General features: G+C 38.7%; 1 protein-coding gene across 1 annotated transcript in view; it reads left to right on the top strand.

Moving 5' to 3' along the window:
- Nucleotides 1-21877, top strand: part of LOC309824192 (uncharacterized protein) — a gene marked incomplete at its 5' end in the record, with an annotated part of 115987 nt that overhangs the window by 12775 nt on the left and 81335 nt on the right. Inside the window, one exon of the mRNA XM_082656914.1 lies at nucleotides 1473-1515. Coding sequence (XP_082513040.1) covers nucleotides 1473-1515 — 43 coding nt within the window. The remainder of the gene's footprint in view (nucleotides 1-1472; nucleotides 1516-21877) is intronic.

The following is a 21877-nucleotide window of genomic DNA, read 5'->3' as shown; positions in this document are numbered from 1 at the left end:
AACACCACTTGCGGAAGAGCCTGTCTCTTTCCCATTATATATTCTTGCCTCCTTTGTCAAAGATTAATTGTCAAAGATTAACTGAGGTGTGTGGGTTTATTTCTGGGCTCTGTATTCTGTTCCATTGATCCATATGTCTGTTTTTGTGCCAATACCATGCTGTTTTGATTACTGTGACTTTGGAGTACTGTCTGAGTCTGGGGTGGCTATGCCTCCAACGTTGTTCTTTTTCTTCAGGATTGCTTTGGCAATTCTGGGTCTTTTATGGTTCTGTATGAATTTTAGGATTATTTGTTCTAATTGCGTGAAAAATGTCATGGATAATTTGATAGGGATCGCATTAAATCTGTAGATTGCTTTGGGTAGTATGAGCATTTTAACAATATTAATTCCTCCAACCCAAGAACATGAGATGTCTTTCCATTGCTTTGAATCATCTTCACTTTCCTTTATTAATGTCTTACAGTTCTCAGCGTATAAGTCTTTTGCCTTCTTGGTGAGGTTTATTCCTAAGTATTTTATTTTTGGGGTTGTGATTTTAAAAGGCATTGTGTTTTTACATTCCCTTTCCGATATTTCATTGTTGGTATAAAGAAATGCAACCAATTTCTGTATGTTAATCTTGTATTCTGCTACCTTGCTGAATTCGTTTATCAGTTGTAGTAGTTTTCATGTAGAGTCTTTAGGGTTTTCTATATATAGTATCGTATCATCTGCATCTAATGACAATCTTACCTCTTCCTGAAGGAATTAATCTTGAAGTTCTACTAAGACTTTTGGGATACCTGTTTTAATGAGCCACCACTTCCTGCCTGAGATTGCACTATGCACCAGAGATTCTAGAATTAGCATAATAAAACTAATAATGCAAGCAACAGCAACAAATCTTCACAAACCTTCCTTGCAAGGAAGTAAAGTCCACTGGAAAAACAGACAAGTGAAACACACATTCAAAATGGCAGTGATTCTCAAACATTTATGTGCTGAAAAATCATGACAAGCATGATACCCAGGGCAATTACTAGACCCCTTCTCCAGCTGGTCAGGTGTAAGGTCCTGTAACTCTATTTTTGGTGAATGCCTCCAGGAGAGTCTGAGACAGATGTTCTCAGTTGTCGTCAACCTTTAGTGTGCATCAGATTTGCCTGAGAATATTGTTAAAACACAGATTGCTGGGCTCCAGTGCCAGAGTTCTAACCAGTTCCCAGGTGTGGCTGATATTGCTGGCCCAGGGACCACATTTTGAGAACCACCTTTCAAAACTCTGCAGTATGCGGTTGTGTGTGTTGTGAATGAGACGGGCCCAGAGAACCAAAGGAGGGCAAAGGGACTCTGCCCTAAATTAGTCAAAGGTAACAATAGCAGCTAGAATTGATTGACCCAAGAAAAAATTATAAGAACTTTACCTGCATTTGCTCATTTAATCCTTTCAGTGAGGTACATAGGTGCTACTTAGTGTTCCTCTTTTACAGGGGTGTCCAGAGAAGGTAACTACTTTGCCCACGTCCTAAACTGGTAAGTAACAGATTAAGAATTCAAGTCTAGGAAGTCTGATTCCAGAGCCCACACCTCTACCCTTTCTGCATGTAGAGAGGAGTAAAGGGTTGTCAGTGAAGCCTTCCTGGGGGCCCTGGCCTCTGAGTGTAGATAGAAGGATGAGTGGACATAAAGATCATTATTTGTGTGTGGTGGGGGTAGGGGAGGAAGTATGAGGGCTTCCAGAAGAGCCCGCCCTCCCCATACATCTGCTATAAGCAAGTCTGATGATCAGGAGTCCGGAACATGAGTATGACTATGGGATACTGAGAAGGGTTCTAGAACCCTGAGGTTAGAGTTCTGGATCAGTTAGTAGGTAACAGAAAGTGAATGAGTAGATTTACCTTACTTTCCACGGGTAGCAGGAAGTTTGGAGATAGTCCCTCTAGCGTTAGTCCAGCTGCTGAAGGGCATCACCAGGGGACTGGGTTGCTTCGCTCTTCCAGCTTCCACATCTCTAGCATGTCCACATAGCTTCAAAGTGACCCCAGAATCTCCAATAGTGTTCCAACAATTTGGGCAGGAAGAAAGAAAAGGAAAAAAAAAAGAAATTAAGTAAGAAAAAAAAGGCAGTGTCTAACTCAGAGAGCAAATTTTTTACCACAGATGGTCAGCAGACTTGCACTTAGATCTCATCAGCTCGGATTTTAAACTGGCCACCTTAGCCTTAAGGATAATGGGGTCTCCTAAACCAGGGCTCTGATAGTAAGGAATAAGGAGAGAGTGGTACTGATTAGCAGTGCCTGCTGTCCCAAACAAATATCCCCAAACTATTTTTTTTTTCAAACTATTTTTTTTATCCTATATTTTACTTTAAAGAATGGAGGGGAAACATTATGTATCTGTAAATAGCCTTTTAGAAAGGGTACAATTATATAGTTATACAACCCTCTGGAGGGCTCCTTTCTTCTAAAATCTCTTTAAAAACTGTTCAAGGTTAAGGACATTTTTATCTTAATTTAGTAACTTGCAGTCGATTATCTTGGAATGACATCCTCTCTCTGCAGATGTTCTATCAGGCTTTAGAAAATTCTAGAAGTGGACAGAGAAGTGTTATGGTACATGTATTTGCAATATGCACGTCTTTGAAATGAAATCCATTTAGGGACCAAAAGGCATTTCATGTCTTTGCTATACATTTTCACATATTTGCCTTTCCAGAATTCCTTTGAGCAAATCTGTCAGATGTAACCCATCCGTTTCTCCCATCTGAATTCTTTATTACTAAACATTCTTCAGTATGCTCTCACTCCCCTCGGTGAAAGGCGTTTCTCTGGGTCCTCACCCTTCTCATCTCATATGTGAATGCGTATCTTAAACTGAGGCAACAGTATGCTATGACTTCTCCATAACTTGAAGAACCCGTCTTTGTGGGAAAAAAAGTAGACTTACTAACTTAAAAGGTAAAATGCGCGCAATGTTTCTGAGAATTAAAAACTAAGATAAAAACATAAGCAAGGGAAAAAACTTACAGTGGATCCTTTTCAAAGACTTTATTTTACAGAGAAGGCAACTGAGGTTTAAAGAAAAACTGCGTTAGTTAAACACTAAATAATAAACCTTAAACCTCAGTGGAGCAACACATGGACAGTTCATTTCTCACTCACTCAGGAGTGTAGTATGGACTTTGGTGGTCTGAGGGTCAGTTTTCTGCTCAGTTATTCAGGGACCCACCACCTTCATCAAGTGGCTCTACGTTTGTCCTAAAAAGGAAAGGAGAGAGGAAGCTGCAAGCTACAATTATCAACTCGTTATCCTTCAGACATAAACTCTTCAGATCACCTCTGGTCACATTCTTTGGGATAGAACCATACCCAGATGCAAGCGGAGATGGAGAATGTTGTTCCTATCTTGGTCCTAGTGATGCCTCTACAGGCTGGAGGAGCTAATTAAAGTGTAGTCAACAGCTCGTTGTTTCTGCCACAATGAGTGATTAGCCTAAGACTGTGGATTAATTATGTGTGTGTGTCACATATACATATAATACACACAAACATATATATGTGTGTGTATATATACATTTTTTAGCATGAGTTGACACATGGGGCTTCTGCCGTACCAAAAGAGTACAAACTGCCTCTTTTTGCTTTTTCTTAATTGAAGTTGACTGCTACTATCTATTTCCCTTCATTTTGCTACCTCCCCCCCGCCTTTCAGTATTATATGAAAATTCTGAAAGAAATAATTTCAAAGTTTCCAGTGCTTTTAAAGGTAATAGAATACTCAGACCTTAACAATTTTCCTGTGTGAAACTTTTGCCAGACTAAAATAGTTAACTTATGAAAAGTAAATTTAGATTGATACAAAAGAGAAAATAAGCTGATTTTTTTTTTTTTTTTTTACACAAATACCCTGAGCCAGGGTGGAAAATAAATGGAAAACTGGAGGAATTTAGATCCTTTTGTTGTAAATTTAAATATTTTTAATTGTAAAAATAATACAGGCTCATTGCAGAAACTCCAAAATTGAAAGGATTTAAAGAAAAAAGGAAAAATAACTCAAAATCCCATTTCTGATAAATCATCTCTGTAACATTTTTGAGGGTATCTTTTGAAACTTTTTTGTGATGGGGTGCATATAAATACAATGCAAGTATAAAATACCTTTAATTATTATATCAAACTACAAAACAGTTCTATAACATTTTTATTTAGTAATATAAGTATGATTACTCATCACCTAATAAAAATCTGCAGCATCATTTTTAATGGTTGAACAGCATTCTGTTATTTATTTAACCAGTCCCTACTGTTCAACATTTAGATTATTCCTGTTTTGCTTTGCTAAACAATGAGACAAGCATCCTTGTTCATATGTCTTTGAGCATTTGTTTATTTCCTTAGAATGGACTTCTAGAACTTGAATGGCTGGTTGTCAGTTCTGGTACATACTGACATATTGTCTTCCAGAAAGGTTACCGTGCTTTTTATTTCTACCAAGAATTTAACATCCAGTGTGGTTTCTTACACACACTCATCAGTACCAGTATTATCAATAACAATACCAGTATTATCAAGTTTTTTAAAACTTTGTCATTCTAGTCAGTAAAATATGGCACCTGAATTATTTTATTTGTATTTCTTTGATTAATAATAGCAAGGTTGAACATATTTTCATATCTTTATTGGCTGTTAATACTTTTTAGTTTGTGACTTTATGACATCCATTTTTCATCGATGTATAACAACCTTTTATATATCAATGTGTTTATTTTGTTTGTTGTAAATGCAATTTTTTTCTCTTCATTTATTAATTTTTATTTTGTGTGTGTTGAACTTCTTTAATACTGTCAAGTCTATTCAAAAACCCTTTAATGAACACAACAAATGTGGAAAATCAGTCATTCTCCTGCATTTTGTAATCAATTTATTTCCTTTTGGGCAGTACAGAAATGTAAGTTCTTATTTCATCTTATGGTTGGAAAGAATCTCTTCCCTCGGAAAGGGATTATAGTCTCCATGATGCAGTAATGGGAGATTTTATAGGGTGGGCAGGGTCTACAGAAGAAAAAACCCTAAATCACACTCCATTGGTGGTTGCCTTATTTATAAAAATGGCATTTGAGGTTGTGTGACTGCCATCAGGTAAGCAAAATTAATTTTTAGCATGAAGTACTCCTATCAGCAAGAACAGCCTAGGATAGGCTAGCAGTAAGAAGTGAGGGGTTATGGGATTGGGGCATAGCCTCTGTTTCCTCCAATGCAGCTGGAAATTTAAACTCTGGGGCTCCTGCTTGATCCAATCAGCCCAGGTAGTATGTGTTGCCAGGTAGGGTGAATAGACTCAGAAGTACAAGAGCTCATCCTTGGTCCCCTCTGGAAATGAGCAGAGAATACTGTGTCAAGCAGAGGTGATCAGTCCATGGTCTGGAGACTTGGATCTTCTCACATAGTCCTTAAAGTCAGGGTGAGACAAAATGCCAATACAAATTATATTGATGACAGTATCAATGAGGTGGTGACATTGAGTCCTTTGACCCAACGTGTGTCTGCAGTGTGCCATCCATTAGTAAAGGGGCAAAGCCATTTGACAGATCTATCTGATACAGTGAATGAATCTGACACGCATATTTTGAAAAACTGAAACTGTATCCATTTGTCAAGAACAGTGGCTACTTGTTCTGCTTTATTCCCCCTGGTAGAACTAGGTAACATTGCAGGCAGTAAGACGTTCCGGCATTTCACCCTGGAGTAGCCCCAAAACTGAAGAAGCTGTCTTATCAGTAGTTAGCTCCTTGTCACCAAGAATGTTAAAGTAGATTTGTATGATTAGCAAATTAAAGAGACTGTAGTGCCTACCACTACTGTATTCACTAAGGCACCCAAGTTATTCTAAAGAAATCCTAATAATACATTAGGACCGTTTTGAATATTTTTATTTGATTAGCCGTAATCTTCTAGTTATAACATCCATCACCATTTTGACCACTGAAACTTGGCCTTCTTTCTTACAGCCTAGCCCTGTGGTCTTGGGCTAATCACTAACCTGCTTAGATACAATTTTCTTCTCTATGAAATAGAAACAATATTATATGCTTTGAAGGACTGCAGGAAGATGAGCTGTGATGTTTATCAAGTGCCTAGTAAGTAGCCTGGCCCATAATAAATACTTGGCTAATTGTAGATGTTAGTTTCATTTTTAGTTTTATTTCCAAACATTGCTCTTTACTTTTGGAACTCTAAAATTTGTTTTGAGAGTGGAGGACTTGTTGTTTGGATTCCTCCAACACTCTCTGTATATTCTGTACTTCTATCCCTACATCATTTATATTAATGGAATAAATGATCTTTGGTCTGGTGATTCCAAGGTGACGAGGAGCTAAGTGGAGGTTCAGTATACACCTGGAAGTATGGATTTTCATGCCCAGTGCAAATGTGGGAAAGGCATTATTCCCACATTATAAAGGGGGTAAAGACCTCCAACTTGAGGAGACTCTGGGTTGAGAGATGAGAGATTTACAGGTACTGTGTTTATCCTGCAGGGTACCACAGGGGCTTTTATGTTCTGTAGCAAGAATTTGCACCTTATACCCTTGTAGTTAGATGTAAAGCATACCACATAACTAATATCTAGTAAGCATTAGAGTTAGAATAAATACCACTTATTTAACGTTTCCTTTGTGTTAAGCATTTTACAGTTACAACATATGGATGGATACTATATTGTAATGGTTAGGAGTGTAGTTTTTTGAGCTGGATAATCCTGGATTGGAGTCTCATCTTTATTACCTCTTTTTTTTCTGTTTTATTGAGGTATAATTGACAAAATTGTAAGATAGTCAAAGAGTATATCATGATGATTTGATATACATATCTGTTGTAAAAGGATCCTTCCCATCACGTTAATTAATACATCTAACAGCTCATGACACCTTTTTCCTTTTTTTCTTTTTTTGGTGAGAACACTTAAGTTCTATTCTCTCAGAAAATGTTAGTTATACAATACAGTATTATTGACTGTAGTAACTATGTTATACAGTAGATCCTCAGACCTTATTCATCCTGCAGCTGAAAGTTTGTACCCTTTTACCAGTCTTCCCCCCTTTTCCCCACCCACACCCCAGCCCCTGGCAACCAGTTTTCTACTCTGTTTCTATGAGTGTGGCTTTTTTTCTTTTTAGATTCCATATATAAATGATATCATTTGTATTTATCCTGTCTGGCTTATTTCATCAGCATAATGCACTCCTGTTTCCTCTATATTGTCACAAATGAAAGGATCTCCTTCATTTTTTTTAAGGCTGAATAATATTCCATTACTTCTTAAATGAGTGACTTTTGGTACATTGTTTACATTTTCTAAGCCTCAGGGTTTCTTTTCTTCTGTAAAAAAAAATATATATATATATATGTATATATACTAACAGGTTATTTTCTGATATGTGGAATGTTTGTTGAATCAACAAATAATGTGACACTTAGCACTGTATTAACATTTATTAATACTCTCCCTGTTAATTTCTACAATAAATTGTATAATAAGTAACAATAATAATAGTACTACTAGTAGTTTTAGAAAATGCATAGGATGTGCCAGGCATCATATACTGTACTACCCTCCTTCATGTGTACCACAGGTTACATGTGGATATCATCTTCCACGTTGTTTCCTTTAAAGAAAATTGAAGCTCAGCAAGATTGAGTAGCTTGCTCCAGATGTGAACTCAGGTCTGAATCACTCCACATATAGGTTCTTAATGACTCCATGTCTTTAATTCCACATCTGCATTTGTTTGTTGTTGTTGTTTTTAACTTTCCAAGCATCTGATCTGAAATTCCTTTCTCTTTGGGGAATTTTCCACTTTGTGGGTCTTGGTGAGAAACAGAGCCTTCCTCTTGTTATACAAGCTGAACATGTCAGATACACTGTTTACTCACATGCTCAGTCTCCCTTACAGATGGAAAACAGTCGGGCGACCTCAGGTTGGCCAACTGCACCCCTCTCTTGGATTTTGAATTACAAATAAATGATGTAAAGAAGCAAGGCCAGCAGTGCTGGGTCAACCTCCTGTTTCCTGTTCCTGCTTGGTAGCAAGGCCAGCTAGGACTTATAACATCACTTTGGCCTGATCCTATAATTGCAATAGCATAGCCTTGGCTTTCGGTTGTTTAGTCTGCTTCTAGTTACTGAGACCTAACCATAAACTTCCAAAAGTTTCCTTTTCTGCTCAAATTAGCCGTATCTGGTTCCTGATGATTACAAATAAGACCTTTCCTGATACACAATGGTGACCTACTTATCCAGGCAGATGTAACATCGTCCTGGCAGGGACAGAGGGCAGGCAAGTTCCTTGAACAGCTGAACAAGAAGAAAAAGACCTAAGAAGGAAGAATTGAAGCCAGTTCTGCTTGTGTTATAATTCTACCCGCAGATGCCTCTGTTTCACAGACCACATGCTAAGGACCACGTCCCTTCCCCTGTAACAGACGAGCAAAGTAGACCCAGGCCTTCCAACCCAGAGACCAGCTGAGCTGTACCGTGGACAATCTAGGATGTGAAAGACTTCACTCAATGTCTTTGTCACTTGACACATTGTTCCTCTCTTTGGGAAGTAGCTTCTTTGTGTGACAAGAATATGCTAAACCAACACTTAAGTGGACAGAAGTGAAAGATGCCAAAATTAGCTACAGAAAAAAAGGCGTAACGACTTGTATTTTCTGTTATTTGAAGGTGTTAAGACCCCACATAGAATATGAGTCCTTTAAAGGAGAGTTGTGAATGGCCCAGGGAATGTTGAATTTCCATGTGGCAATATGTTCTTGATCAGTCATGATGATGATGATGGTAGCATCAGTAGCATTTATCAGTGTTTCCTGGGTGAGAGGCACTTTATCCTAATGACCTTTTATCCCCATGATGACCCTGTGAAGTAGGAAATACTGTTTCAGCATCTTCAGCGTTTTTCTTTTTCTTTTTTTTTTCATCAGGAATTTACCCTAGATCACAGTTGGGTGGTAGAACGACCAGAACTGGACACTAGCCTTTCCTGAATTCCCAGAGTGTGATCTTAGCAGTTGTATTGCCTGATGCAGAGCCATGTAAATGTTGCCAAAGCAATGAAACGTGTACCTATTTCTAACAGATTCTAACTCAGAAGCTCTGGGGTTAAGTGCAGAGCAGTTGAGTGTGATTGTCTTTACAGACAGTAGATAACTTAAGAGAAGTTGTTTAAAAGTATATTTGCATATTGCACTACACTGTCATATCTGTGATTGGTTAGCTATTGAGTAACTAACACAAATCCCAATCCCATCTCTAATCTCATTCATCTCTTGTATGATATTTGACCTAATTGAGGCAGTTTTTTTTTGTTCTTTCCCACAAACACACATCGAACATCCAAAACATGCTTACCATTTGTGAGCATATTCTCTTAGTTATTTAGGAGTTGAGTAAGAGTGAGAGAGAAGGGCTTCCCTGGTGGCGCAGTGGTTGAGTGTTCTGCCTGCCGATGCAGGGGACGCGGGTTCGTGCCCCGGTCCGGGAAGATCCCACATGCCACGGAGCGGCTGGGCCCGTGAGCCATGGCCACTGAGCTTGCGCGTCCGGAGCCTGTGCTCCGCAACGGGAGAGGCCACAACAGTGAGAGGCCCGCGGACCGCAAAAAAAAAAAAAAAAAAAAGAGTGAGAGAGAAAAAGACACATAAATATGAAATACGGTCATCATTTTTTCAATATCCTTTATGTTGTTAATCCCTCTTAGCATTTACTGCCATCCACTCATTTGTATTATTTGGGGTATAGCAGTTTATTCACACAGCATTTTTACATATGGCTTATCATTTGTATTCTATTTTAATAACACTAATAATTATAGACTATTGACAAACTCATCAGACCCTACATATTCATTTCAAAATCATGAAAATAAGGTGGAAAATGAGGTGTAAAGTGGAAAATCTATGTGTATGTTTTCATTGGTGGAATGAGGAGCTACCTGAATACCACTCCTTTAGCTTTTCCTTCAAATGGTGCACTTTTTCCTCCATGCATAGGAGTCCCTTCCATTAGGTAAACAGTAGTCTTGAGGGCAAACCTCAGAAGTAGAAACAGGAGAACTTTTCAGTTATGGTAAAATCAAACATATTTTTCTTCAGTAGTGAAAAAAAAAATTCTTCATGAGAAGTTCAACCACCGTGAGTTCCATGGTGAAAAACTTTCCACTTATAGATGCAACTTCCCCCAGAATTCTGAGAAATGTCGGTAGTAGAGAGGGGTGTTGCATACACCTGTTTCATTTCCCTCTGACTTTTCCTTCTCCTTTCTCTATTGACATTAAAATCTATAGTGAAAGCACATAGTAAGCAGTCTAGGACAATTGATACGACATTTGATCTAAATCTCCAAAGTCTATTTTAGATGGGGATGCTATGAGAGTCACAGGAGGGGAAAAAATCTAGAATTATTCTTATGTGATCAAATGTACTAAAATAACAAAAGCAAATCTTATTTCTAGCTAATAAAATCACATTCCTTATATGATGTCATATTATGGCAGAAAAGAAATATATGCGTCTATTTTCTTCTATATTAAAAGTGCTAAGGAGTGGGGACCAATGAACTAAATCAATTGTTCTGGGTTCAAGTTGTAGTTTTTAGTAGCCATCCTTCTTAGCAAGTTTTCAGAAGCAAATGTAGTTCGTTTACTATCACCACTAAATGTGCAATTGTGTAGATTTGTGGAAAAAAGTATTATCAAATAGATATACTTTAAAATGATTTGTGTAAATTTATCTATTCATATTATTATTCTCCCCAAGTAAATCAAAATCTACTATATACTGTGTTTTTCTTCTATAGCTTAAAAGGGGAATGTATGTGGAAACTTATTCAAATATTTATTAGGTGTCTACTAAGTGCCAGGCACTCTACTAGGCAGTAGAGATGTTGTATTAGAGGTGGAAAATGTCCTTGACCTCCAGAACTGATACTCTTGTAAGAGAAATACTGGGTCAAACTAAGTCAACAGTTTCTTTGCTACAGAGCTTTTTACGAGTCTTGTGAATTATGAGTCTCTGATAAGGAGATGTAGTGGACAACAGATCCCAAATTTATTTGAAATCTTTTCCTTCATGGACTGTCTCATAGGATTTATGATCCACTGAACACACCTTGAGAGACACTAGTATTCTGCAGTGGTTAGTTAATTGTTTTCTATTAAACAACTATATACTGAATCCATGATATTATTATCTGGATTTTTTGGAGGATACAATGAAGTACATGGCCACTGTGATGATAAGGGGGTCCAGTTTAGTTAAGAAGAGAAACCACAGCAGTTATAACTTAATGTAACAAAGAAATACACACACATATACATATATATATATATATATGTAAATTACTATTTATATAGTATACAATGTCTTCTGAAGAAGATAGAGTTGTTTGTAACTTGGGATCTCACAGGAGGTTTCACAGAGAAGGTAGACCCTGAGCTGGGCAGAATTTCAGTAAGTTAATTTGGTTCTGACCGTACGATAAAATCAGGTATTTGCACTGGTCAATCTGACCTTGATGGAACAGCATTCCATGTGCAGGGAATAGTGTGATCAAACATGCAGTGGTGGAGATTGCCAGATTGTAATATTCCAGTACCTGGAAAGTGTTGGAACATCTGCTTTCTCCACGGTCTAGAAAAGTGAATCTCGAGTGAAATGCAAGTATAATGGAGGCCAGTGCTCTTTGCTTTGTACGCTGCTTTGATTCTACAACATGCAACAATGTAGTGATCTGTTTCAGATTGTCATTATTCGAGAGGGTTCTTAGTAACAGGAGTGGAAAAGGAAGACCTCTCTTCTTGTGTTTCTGCCCTATGCTCTTAAACCAGAAAAGGTACCAACATCACTGACCTGACCTTGTCTCAGGTTATCTATCAGGATCTACTAGAATCATTCTAGTGAAAGGTAACTAGACGTCCAAAGGACTTGAAAGATACACTATAACCTTTGTATACTTTATATACCTGGTGAAACAAAAATGTCACCTGAGTGGTCCCCTTCCCTAGAAATACCAGTATGTTTTTCCAGTGCATGGCAGAACTTTGCAGGTAAAACTGGGATAAAGGTGAAGAACAGGCTTACAATTCTAGTCCTTGAACAGCACCTAACACACAACAGGTTTTCAATAATCTTAGCAACAGTATTCACAAATAATGACCATCAGCGTAACTGCTCTTTTGTGCCAAAATACATTACCATATTACTTTTTTTTCCTTCAGCTTTACAACTTGGGTTCTATTATTGTTTCCATTTTACAGATTAGGAAAGTGAGGCTCAGAGATGCTAAGTCACTTGGGCAAGGTCACAGAGCTTGTAAGAGATAAACCTGCACCCTTACTGTTGGATCCTACAAAGCAGACCATAATTTAAGTCCTTCAAAATATACCTCAGAACATTTGAGTAAATTAATGAATAAATCCTCCTAGTCAGACTGACCAGATCATTATATTAGGTTCAGCTATAAGTGGAGGAAAGTCATAATCATAGTTGGAGAGTTAATACAGTAATTTACTTGCTTTGAATTTTCTAAATGATGTTTAGCTGGTAGTTTCATGATGATAACCATCGAATAAAAACAGGCATATTTTGGTGTTTGGAATAAGATCTCATATTGAGTAAAATACATATTGATTCCTAGACCTATATGATGTGAGTAACAGATGACATTGAGATGTCATCTAGAAGTACTCCTGTGCAGTTCATCATGTCAACCCCAGCTAATAATTTTAGAATGTTCAGAGTGAATAATATATGCAGCGGTAAAGCATATTTCTAATCAATGCAAATAATATTTTTCCTATGCGAAACCCAGAGTTAAGTTATAACACGCATCATAAGATTAATGGGCCATTTTTTCTTCATCACTTTGCTAAATGACTTAGTCTGGAAACCATTCAGAAGGTTGCGAATTGGAGCTGAGCAGTAGCAGTGAGACTGTGCCTCTGATGATGAAACTATTTCCACCCCGACCCCTACCGCTCCCTTCTTGGGAAAGAAGGCAACATTTCTCCTAGAAAAAGTCACAGGTTCATAAGCTGGCTTGTATAATACGTTTGGAGGAATAGTGTGTCTTTTAAGCAGAGCCTATCTCGGCATATAAAATAATTTTTACCTACCATTTAATGAAATTAACACTCACTTTGAGGCTAGCTCTTTTGCCATTTGACTCCTGGATCACGTCTATGGATATATTTTTTTCTTGAGACGAAGTGTGAACCCAATATAGTATCCATCATTCAGTCTGTCTAGCTGATGTACATCATCTGAAGCACAAGCTCCCTGAGGCCAGGCACTTTATCTGCTCTATCAGTGTAGCCCTGATGCCTAGTGTCTAGCTTTTGGAGATTCTTAATAAACATTTGTACTGAATAAGGTATGTATATGGTGAGCAAAAGTTGGCTTCCCATTTTACAGTCAAGAGTATCCCACTCATGTTCTGTGAACACTGGATAGCAGAATCTTACTATGTTATTTTTCTGTTCCCTTTGCAAGTTTCCTGAAAGGGCATTCCTGTCCTTAGAATGTCCATCTCCTCCCATCTTCCTGGAGAATAACTCTTCTTTCTTAAACACTTAGCCCCATTATTGACTCTTTAAGATTGAACTTATTACCTCCTTACAAACAGGAAAATGCATTGCTTTTTTTTTCGACATTTATCACCAGAAAATTATTCTAACACCTGAAATTCTGGACCTAAAATGCCTGGACTAGTGGTTCTCAAAGTCTGGTACCCAGACCAGCACATCAGCTGCACGTAGGAATTTTTAGAAGTGAAAGTCTTGGGCCCTGCTCCAGACCTACAGACTCGGACACTCTGGGGGTGGGGCCCACTACCTGTTTCAGCAAGCTCTCTTGGTGACGCTGATGCATACTCAAGTTTGAGACCCACTGCTTAGACCTAGAACTTAAGGTTTAGGCTTTGGACAGATCTGAGTCCTAAACACTACTGAGACACTGGAGTGACCATGAGCAAGTTACTTCTGGGAACCTCTTAGCATCTGTGTGCCTTGCTTAGCTAATAGTGATTTAAATTAATTAGAATAATGCACACGGTGTACTCAAGAGAGTAACCAAAGCATGCTTTATGTTCCATAAATTCTAGCTGTTTACCATTATCACCAATCAGAGCTTACTGACACATCCTGAAGACATTCTTCTAATAAGTGTAATAATGTGGTTTGTAAAATTAACAGCTTAGAAGAGCATATTATGAAGTTCATCAGACAGGGTCTCAGCAGGAAATCAGGGGTACATCAATAAGGATAAATTGAGCCCAATGTAGAGAATCAAGAGATAGTGTAGTGCCCTGGGTTCAGTAAAAGTGTGGCTACTTTATAGGAGATGAAAGAGAAAGGAAGGCTTGCTGGAGAGAGAGTCCTCCCCAAAGATGCTGTGACGCCCCACAGAGAAGCACTGTATGTTAGTTGGGGGATGCAGCCAACTCCCAACAATTTGGCAAGAATTAATACCCTAACTTCACTCCCCTCCTTCGTTCCCTACAATCTTCTATTGGTACTCTTCATTGGTGAGCCAAACGGAAGCCAGAGCAAGGACACTTACTAAGACAGGCCGTGCAAGCCATCCATATAGAGTTGGGTGGAGAAAGGATGTGGAAGGGCAAATAGGACGTATTTCCCGCAGGTGGTGAGCGAGCTGTAAAATCACTCGCCCTTCTAACATCATTGCCATTGCAGGAGCACGGAGGAGCAAGTGGTTAGTTCTGACTTGGCAGATCCAGGAGACTGCAGGACAGAACTGGTATATGAGTTGGGCTTTAAAGGTAGATTTGAATTTTAATGGAGAGTATGGAGTAAGGAATGGTGAAGAACCAAGGGAAAGGGAGATTCATTGCAAATGGAGAAAAGAAAAGTGGCATAAAGACAAGAAAAGTCAAGACTTACGGAAGAGATAGCAAATACTCTGCGTGTGACTGGAGCAGAGAATGGGTAGACGAAGGCTGGAAGTTAAGATGAAGTCATCCTTGAATAACATTAAAGTTTCCTCCTTTAACCTCAATTTCCACCTTCTACTCCCTTCACTAACATTGGAAAATTAAAAGTGAATTTGACTGGGTTGGTGGCAATGGTAGTATGAAGCAAAGAGAGGAGAATAAGAGTAAAAAATTTAGTAGTACCTTGGTGAAGCTGGGTAAATGATGGGTGGCGGTGTCACGTCAAAGCATGGGCAAGTGATTGTGACAAATATAGGCTTATTTCTTGACTATATGACTTCAGTTAAGGTACTTAAGCCCTCTAGGCTGCAGTCTCCCAACCTGTAAAATGGGGATAAAACCTCGCTTCCTCCAAGGTTTCTGTGAGGATCTAATGAGAAATGGAAGTAAGAGTTGAGTCCAGTAATCAGTTTTTAATACATATAAACTAATGTGAGGATGAGGGTAAGAATACTTGCTATCATTTATTGAATACTTATTATGTGTCCAATATTGTGCTAGTCTATTTACATATCTTTTCTCACTTAGCTTTCTTTTCTCTTATCTGCCTTTCTATAGGCAAGAGATAACTGATGGCTCAGTTATGAGGAAACGCAGTTGTGAGGAAAATGTCAGAGGGAAAATGTACCAGAAAGTTAATTCCTAATGGATCTGTCAGCCTTAAACAGAGCATGTCTGTGCTAAAATGTGTAAAATATCTGTGCTAAAACTACTCAATTGGACAAGTTTTGATAAAGTATTAACTTAATGAATAGGCATAAACAGCTTGGAGCTTTTTGGAGGGTATGTGGTAATATTAGTATTGGTGTGATGACTTTTCAAAGTTCTGTGGCGTATAGAAGTCAAAAAGAAGACCCGGAAAGGGGGAAAACTCTCTCTGAAAGTTATTGGGGAAGTCTGGCTAGTAAGACTCCAAAAGGGAGAATCAGTAAGAGGCCAGGTTATTCATAGGCCTTCTAAGAATGTGTCCATGAGAAATATTTACAATGATTGGATGCCGGAATAAAGGAGAACACTGGCTCCATAAATGGTAACTTATTTTATACAAACAGGCTAATGATAAAAATAATGAAAATCTGATGGATTTTTGAGAGTTTCATTGACCAAACTGAGACAAAAGTACATAACAGCTAGATGCTCATAGTTTTAATCAGTTCACTTTGGAGTCAAGCAAAGATAGCACCTGAAATGGTAAGGGACGTTTATGCAAGGTCACAGAGATTTTTGGTGGTGCATTTGGGATATAAACCCATTTCTGTAAGAATTCTTTCAGAAGTCAAATGTTTGCTTGTCAAAAATAGCATGAACTTACTTCCAGGAAAAGTTCCTAAGAAAAAATAATTTGAGTAATGAAGAACACTGATGTAACAGTTAATTTAAGAACCCAGAAATGGAGGTAAAGAGTAAAGCAATTATGGGTTAAGAGTCTGCATAGGCAGAAGGAGCGGAGCGGCTGCTGCTCAATGGCGGAAAAGCCGCCGGTGTTCTGACCGCTTCGTCCCCCTAGCAGTTGCGGGGGAGTTTCCTGCCGGCGCGGCTGGAGTCTCTGTTTCTCAGGGTTCGGTGGCTGGAAGATGCTCCAGAGAGACGAGGCTGCGGCGGAGGAGGTGGCGGCGGCCGAATCGGCAACGGCGCTAGGGTGGAGAGAAGGCGGCAGCGGCGGCGGCGTGCGGGGCCCAACGGTGTAAACAGCCCCGGAGGCGGCGGAGGCGGTGGCCAAGACCCCGAGGGGAAAGCGGCGGCTGAGCCAGGGTCGCGCCTCCTTTGGAAGCCTGGGCTGAGTGCAGCAGAGGGGTTCTGCGGCGGGCGCGAGCGGACGCCCTAGACCTCGCCTCCCTCCCTCGCCCCAGGTAAGGCCGCTGGGCGCCCCGCCGCAGGGGGTACGGCTCGCGGGCACCTCCGAGGCCCCGGACCGTTTTCGGGGTGCCGCCGAGCTGCGGCCGGGACCTCTTCCCGCTTAATCCTCGCCTCTTTCCCTCGGCCGCGGAGCCCAGAGGAGCGGGACGCCGGGCCTGGCTCCTGGCTAGGCCCCTTCCCCAGCCGCCGCCTCCGCGCTCAGCCGAGGCTGGGAGAGGCTCGGGGCAGGGAATTTTAGTTTGCTCCAAAGCCTGGAAGTAAACTGCTTGTCCCTGTTCTCTGCGAGCATCTCTTTCACCTGAAAGCACTCGGGCTACTCCAGGCCGTAACTCGTCCCTTCCTGGTGCATGCCTGTTTGAAAACACTACCTTTTCCCATTTGTTTCCTCGTTAGCTTCTGCCTTCCTCTGCGCTCCATTTCACTTCTTCGTTCAATCTTCTTTCTCGCTCTTCTGTCTACGCGTCTCACCACCTCCTTCCTCCTTAGCGACTTTATTTAAATCGTTTCTCTTTTTCTTCTCAGGAGACTCCGGTCTTCTCTTCCCTGTCTTCCCCAGCAGTCCTTTTCGGATGTCATTCTTTTTAGTGAAGTTCTTAAATGAAACTGCTATCGTCAGTATCCCAAATCTACCAGAGGCCCATTAAGAATAGACTCACCAGCTTTAAGTGGCAGATCAGTTTCTGATTTCACCGAGCCTAACATCCTTTTTAAAAAATTGTATTATTAAATGTAGAGTGTGGAAATAGCCCTGAAGTTATTTTTAAAATGAAGGGCTCAATGAGTGTTGGAAATAGTTATTTCATTTTTTCAAGTTGCATGACCTCTAATGTCAGATTGAGCAGATCTAGAACATTTTTGCCCATCTTGTCTGGCAGAATGCTTCTTAAGCGTTTTGATAGCGGCTCACATTCATCACTATTCAAGTTGGCTTAAAAACAGTTTGAAAACTTTAGAAAAAAGACATTATGAGAACAACTAGGAAGCTGTTTTGATGAAGTCACTGTTAAATACCTTTTAAAATAGGCTTCACATGTTTTATGTATCAAAATAAGGTTGGCGGGAGTCTTGTAAAAAGGATTATTTAGGAATTTGAGTAGTCTTAAGAGTTACGTAGCTATTTTGGGAAAAACATTCTTTTTCTGTTAACAAGCGTTTACAACTCCTGTGATGTGAGAATTACCGAGGTTTACCGTGGGATTAACACAGGAACTCATTTTATTTGAGCTACTACATGGATGTAGAAGTGGTAAATTGCTCAGGTTAGCGTAAATCAGTATGTAGAAGAAAAAAAAAAAAAAAGAGTCTGCATAAATTCCCCTGGAAGGGGGATATGGTCAGAGATGGCAATTTGAAAACAGTGAATCACCAAAAGTAAAAGTAAATTACAAGCTGTTTTGGGGGGTCTTCAAGAGAGATTTTATAGATTGAACAACAACAGCAGCAAAGATAAAATATAACGCTGTCATGTAGACTGCAGCCTGAAAAGAAAGCATTGCAGAAAAGCCACATCATCCTGAATTTATATTTCCGTGCATTTGAACAGAGTGGAGAGCAGTAAAGTTGTTTTAAGAGCGAGTGATTTAAGTCAGCCAGCTTGTGAATAATACAAGATATTTTTGCATTTACATTAACTTATGTCCATAAATAACGAACTTTAACAATGAACAAAATCCATAATCCTGATAATGCTAAGAAAACTGGAAAGATACCTTTACCTTGAAAAGACAGGATAAAGAAGATAGCATAGAAATTTAGGGAGATTGCAGTTTTAGAAAAATTATATTAACATTTATTAGCTGCTACAGCTTTGAAATGTGATGATTTAAAGAAAGAAGTAGACTGTTGATTTCTAAAAGGTACATTATGTTGGCTGAAAGAGAAGAGAATCTTGTTGAGACCTAAAGTGTTCTTTTAAGGATATATTTCAATGTCATTTCAAAAAATAAACACATTTCCCATAACAAAACAGTGAGGTTAATGGAATAATGCAGGTGAAAGCTTTTTGGCCCAAAGGAGTTCCATCCTTTGGAACAAAGCTTTATCGTTGAACACACCATGACCCGGGCCTGTGAGTGCCAGCACAGTGGCTGTTTTTACAAGATCTGGTACAATATTCACAGTAGTTCTGGCCTTAGCACTAGGCAAGGACCATTCTTTTTGTATCTTCCTGATTGCTTCCTCTACAGAAATGGGATAATCCCTCCTCTTCTAAACTGGAAAGTAGTTTCTTCCCTCAATAAAACTAGTTTCTTCTCCAGGTTGAGCTTTTCCAACTCTTAGAGGTCTAAAATGAATGATATGAAACATACTATATTTGCATCTATTTTTATTTAAGAGTTAGCTAAGGAGATTTATCTAATTAAATAGGAATTTCCTAACAGATGCCAAAATAAACAATCAACAAGTCTTCTTTAGAGATCATATATATTATATAACAAGATCCACCTAAGAGTTAAAATATAAGTAGGTATACAATTTAACTATTTGAAGATATTTTTTCTTCTTACCACTGAAGCAATAAGCAGGTGGTAGTACAGTTTGGGGAAAACAATATTTCTGGCTTTTGTTTTATTTTAATTTGTGATATTCATGAGATCTTTTGTGAATCTTTTGGGTATATAGTAAAATTAATGGGTTTTTAACTTTGTATTGACTCGTATTTTTGTAGGTTTAAAATTTTTCTTCTGGCTTTAACTTATACTATCTCCTTTTACTTTTTCAATTAGAAATAATGTATTTTTCTCAGGATTGCAATCTCAGTGCAGTCCTCTACTTTTCTATTTGTTGGACGTTCTCTTAGACGTCTACATTTTTGTCTAGTTAGTACATTTCTAGTTTTTTATACAATTGATAAGAACTCTTTCATCTTATGAATTCTTTATATTTTCTCTTTGGAGACAAGACTTATAGGGATTTCCTTGGGCTTAAACTAGAAAGAAAAACGAATTTGCATATGAAATGTTGAAGGCTTTGTTACAAAGTGGGTTAACATTATATGTATGTTTGAAATAAACTACTTCAACCAGAGCACCTAGCTGTTAACCTCCAGATTAATATCTATCATAAAATATGTGCATGCTTCCAACACATGGCATTGCCTCCTATTACTGCATGTCCAGGAGAAATTGGTTTGTCTTGTAGCAAAAGGCATTAGCTCTTTGCACATTTTTTTTTTTTTTTTAATGACAGCTATCCAAAAATCAAGCTGAACCCTTGTATATGAGGACAGAAAAGGACAATTTTTAGACAGGTCTAATATCCAGTTGTACCTTTCAGTCACTTAGAGAGAAGGCTTAGACCCCTGAAGCCCAAAGTCACAGGTTTTTTAGGATTATGGTGGTATATACCTCCAGTTTATAGAAAAAAAAATGCGTTGTAGAAAGTCCAAGTTAAATTAGTTAAATTAGGACTAAAATCCAAGTTAAATCTAGAACTAAAGTTTTACTGCCCCAAATACTTGTAAACTCTAGGTTACTGCTCTGTTGTCCATTTCATCAGTTGCAAAATATTCAAGTTAGTCTTTCAATGCCAACAAGAACATAAAAATGCATTATATCTAAAAGCAGAGCATGATTGCCAAGCCAGATCTGCGCATTACCTGAGAGTTTGGGGGCCACCCAAGCGGCATCTACTTGTTTGCTACTGACCTTCAGTTAGACTTGCTCAAGAATTGTTACAATGTAATAACATACACCCTTATGTACTCTTGAGTTTATTGAAAACACACAGCAAATGTGCACACACACACACATACACAGCAGCACGCACCTACTCTAGAGCCTAGAATTTTAAGAGTCAGAACTTTTTACTTGCTTCTGGATTAAGATGGACCCTGTATTTCCTCAGCATGCTAATTAGAAACTCTAGAAACAATTCAAAACCAGCTTCTTAAAATTCTGTTTTAAAAAAATTGATGTTAAATATTATCCTCAGAGAGTTCTACTCTGACTTTTCAAATTGTTTTTTTCTCCCTTCATGGGATAAACAGTTAGGGTTTCTTTTTGTTTGTTTTTTTATCTCATTGTAAAAAATTCTATCTTAAAAGCTGATTTATTATTTCTTCCTTAGCATGGATGACATGGGAACAAAGATGATATTTCATCAGTCTTGTTTTTTTTTTTTTTTGCTGTACGCGGGCCTCTCACTGTTGTGGCCTCTCCCGTTGCGGAGCACAGGCTCCGGAGCACAGGCTCAGCGGCCATGGCTCACGGGCCCAGCCGCTCCGCGGCATGTGGGATCTTCCCGGACCGGGGCACGAACCCGTGTCCCCTGCATCGGCAGGCGGACTCTCAACCATTGCGCCACCAGGGAAGCCCAGTCTTGTTTTTATTTAAGTTGAAAGGTTATATATTTCTACTATCTACTGCAATAATGCTAAATATTTTTATAGTGCTTGTAAATCTTATGACATTATTTTTTTAGTTTGTATTTAAGGCATTTACTCAAAAGGGACCATATGCCTCAGTTCATGTTACTCTATCATCAGTGTGTATGGTCACTCTATTTTCTAATACTTTTAAGATTGGTTTTGGCCCCGACGTTCCTCTGCCAGATTTATTTCCTTTATTTTCCCCTATATAGCACCATTTGGGCCATTTAATATGTAATTTCCCAACTCACCTTTCATAGTTATTTTAAACGTGTATATATTTGAAATACCGAATTGTTTTGTATTTTCTAATTTTTGCAAAAGTAGTATCGACTAAAAATCACATCCTATTCTTCTATTTTTCTACACAAAATTATTGTTTTAAAATTTGTCTGTGTTGCTCCATAGAAATTATTGCTTCAGGCCACTGTCTAATATTCCACCATATGTTAATACCATGTTTTGCTTATCCATTACCCTGGTGATACATACTTAGGCTATTTTCAACACTTTATGTCCACCATAAAGCATTAATACACTCTTTCCACATGTCCCCTTGAGTAACAGTGCAGAGTAACAGTGCAGCCGTGGAATGGCTGAGGTAGAAGTCATATATATGCCTTATTTCACAGATTCCTCCCCAGAATAGCTGTACCATTTTCC

This window comes from Grampus griseus, assembly GCF_964374135.1.
Source record: "Grampus griseus genome assembly, chromosome: 6".
In the NCBI taxonomy this organism is placed as follows: Eukaryota; Metazoa; Chordata; class Mammalia; order Artiodactyla; family Delphinidae; genus Grampus; species Grampus griseus.
The sequence above is the reverse complement of the archived record's forward strand: the minus strand, read 5'-3'. Positions and strand labels throughout refer to the sequence as shown.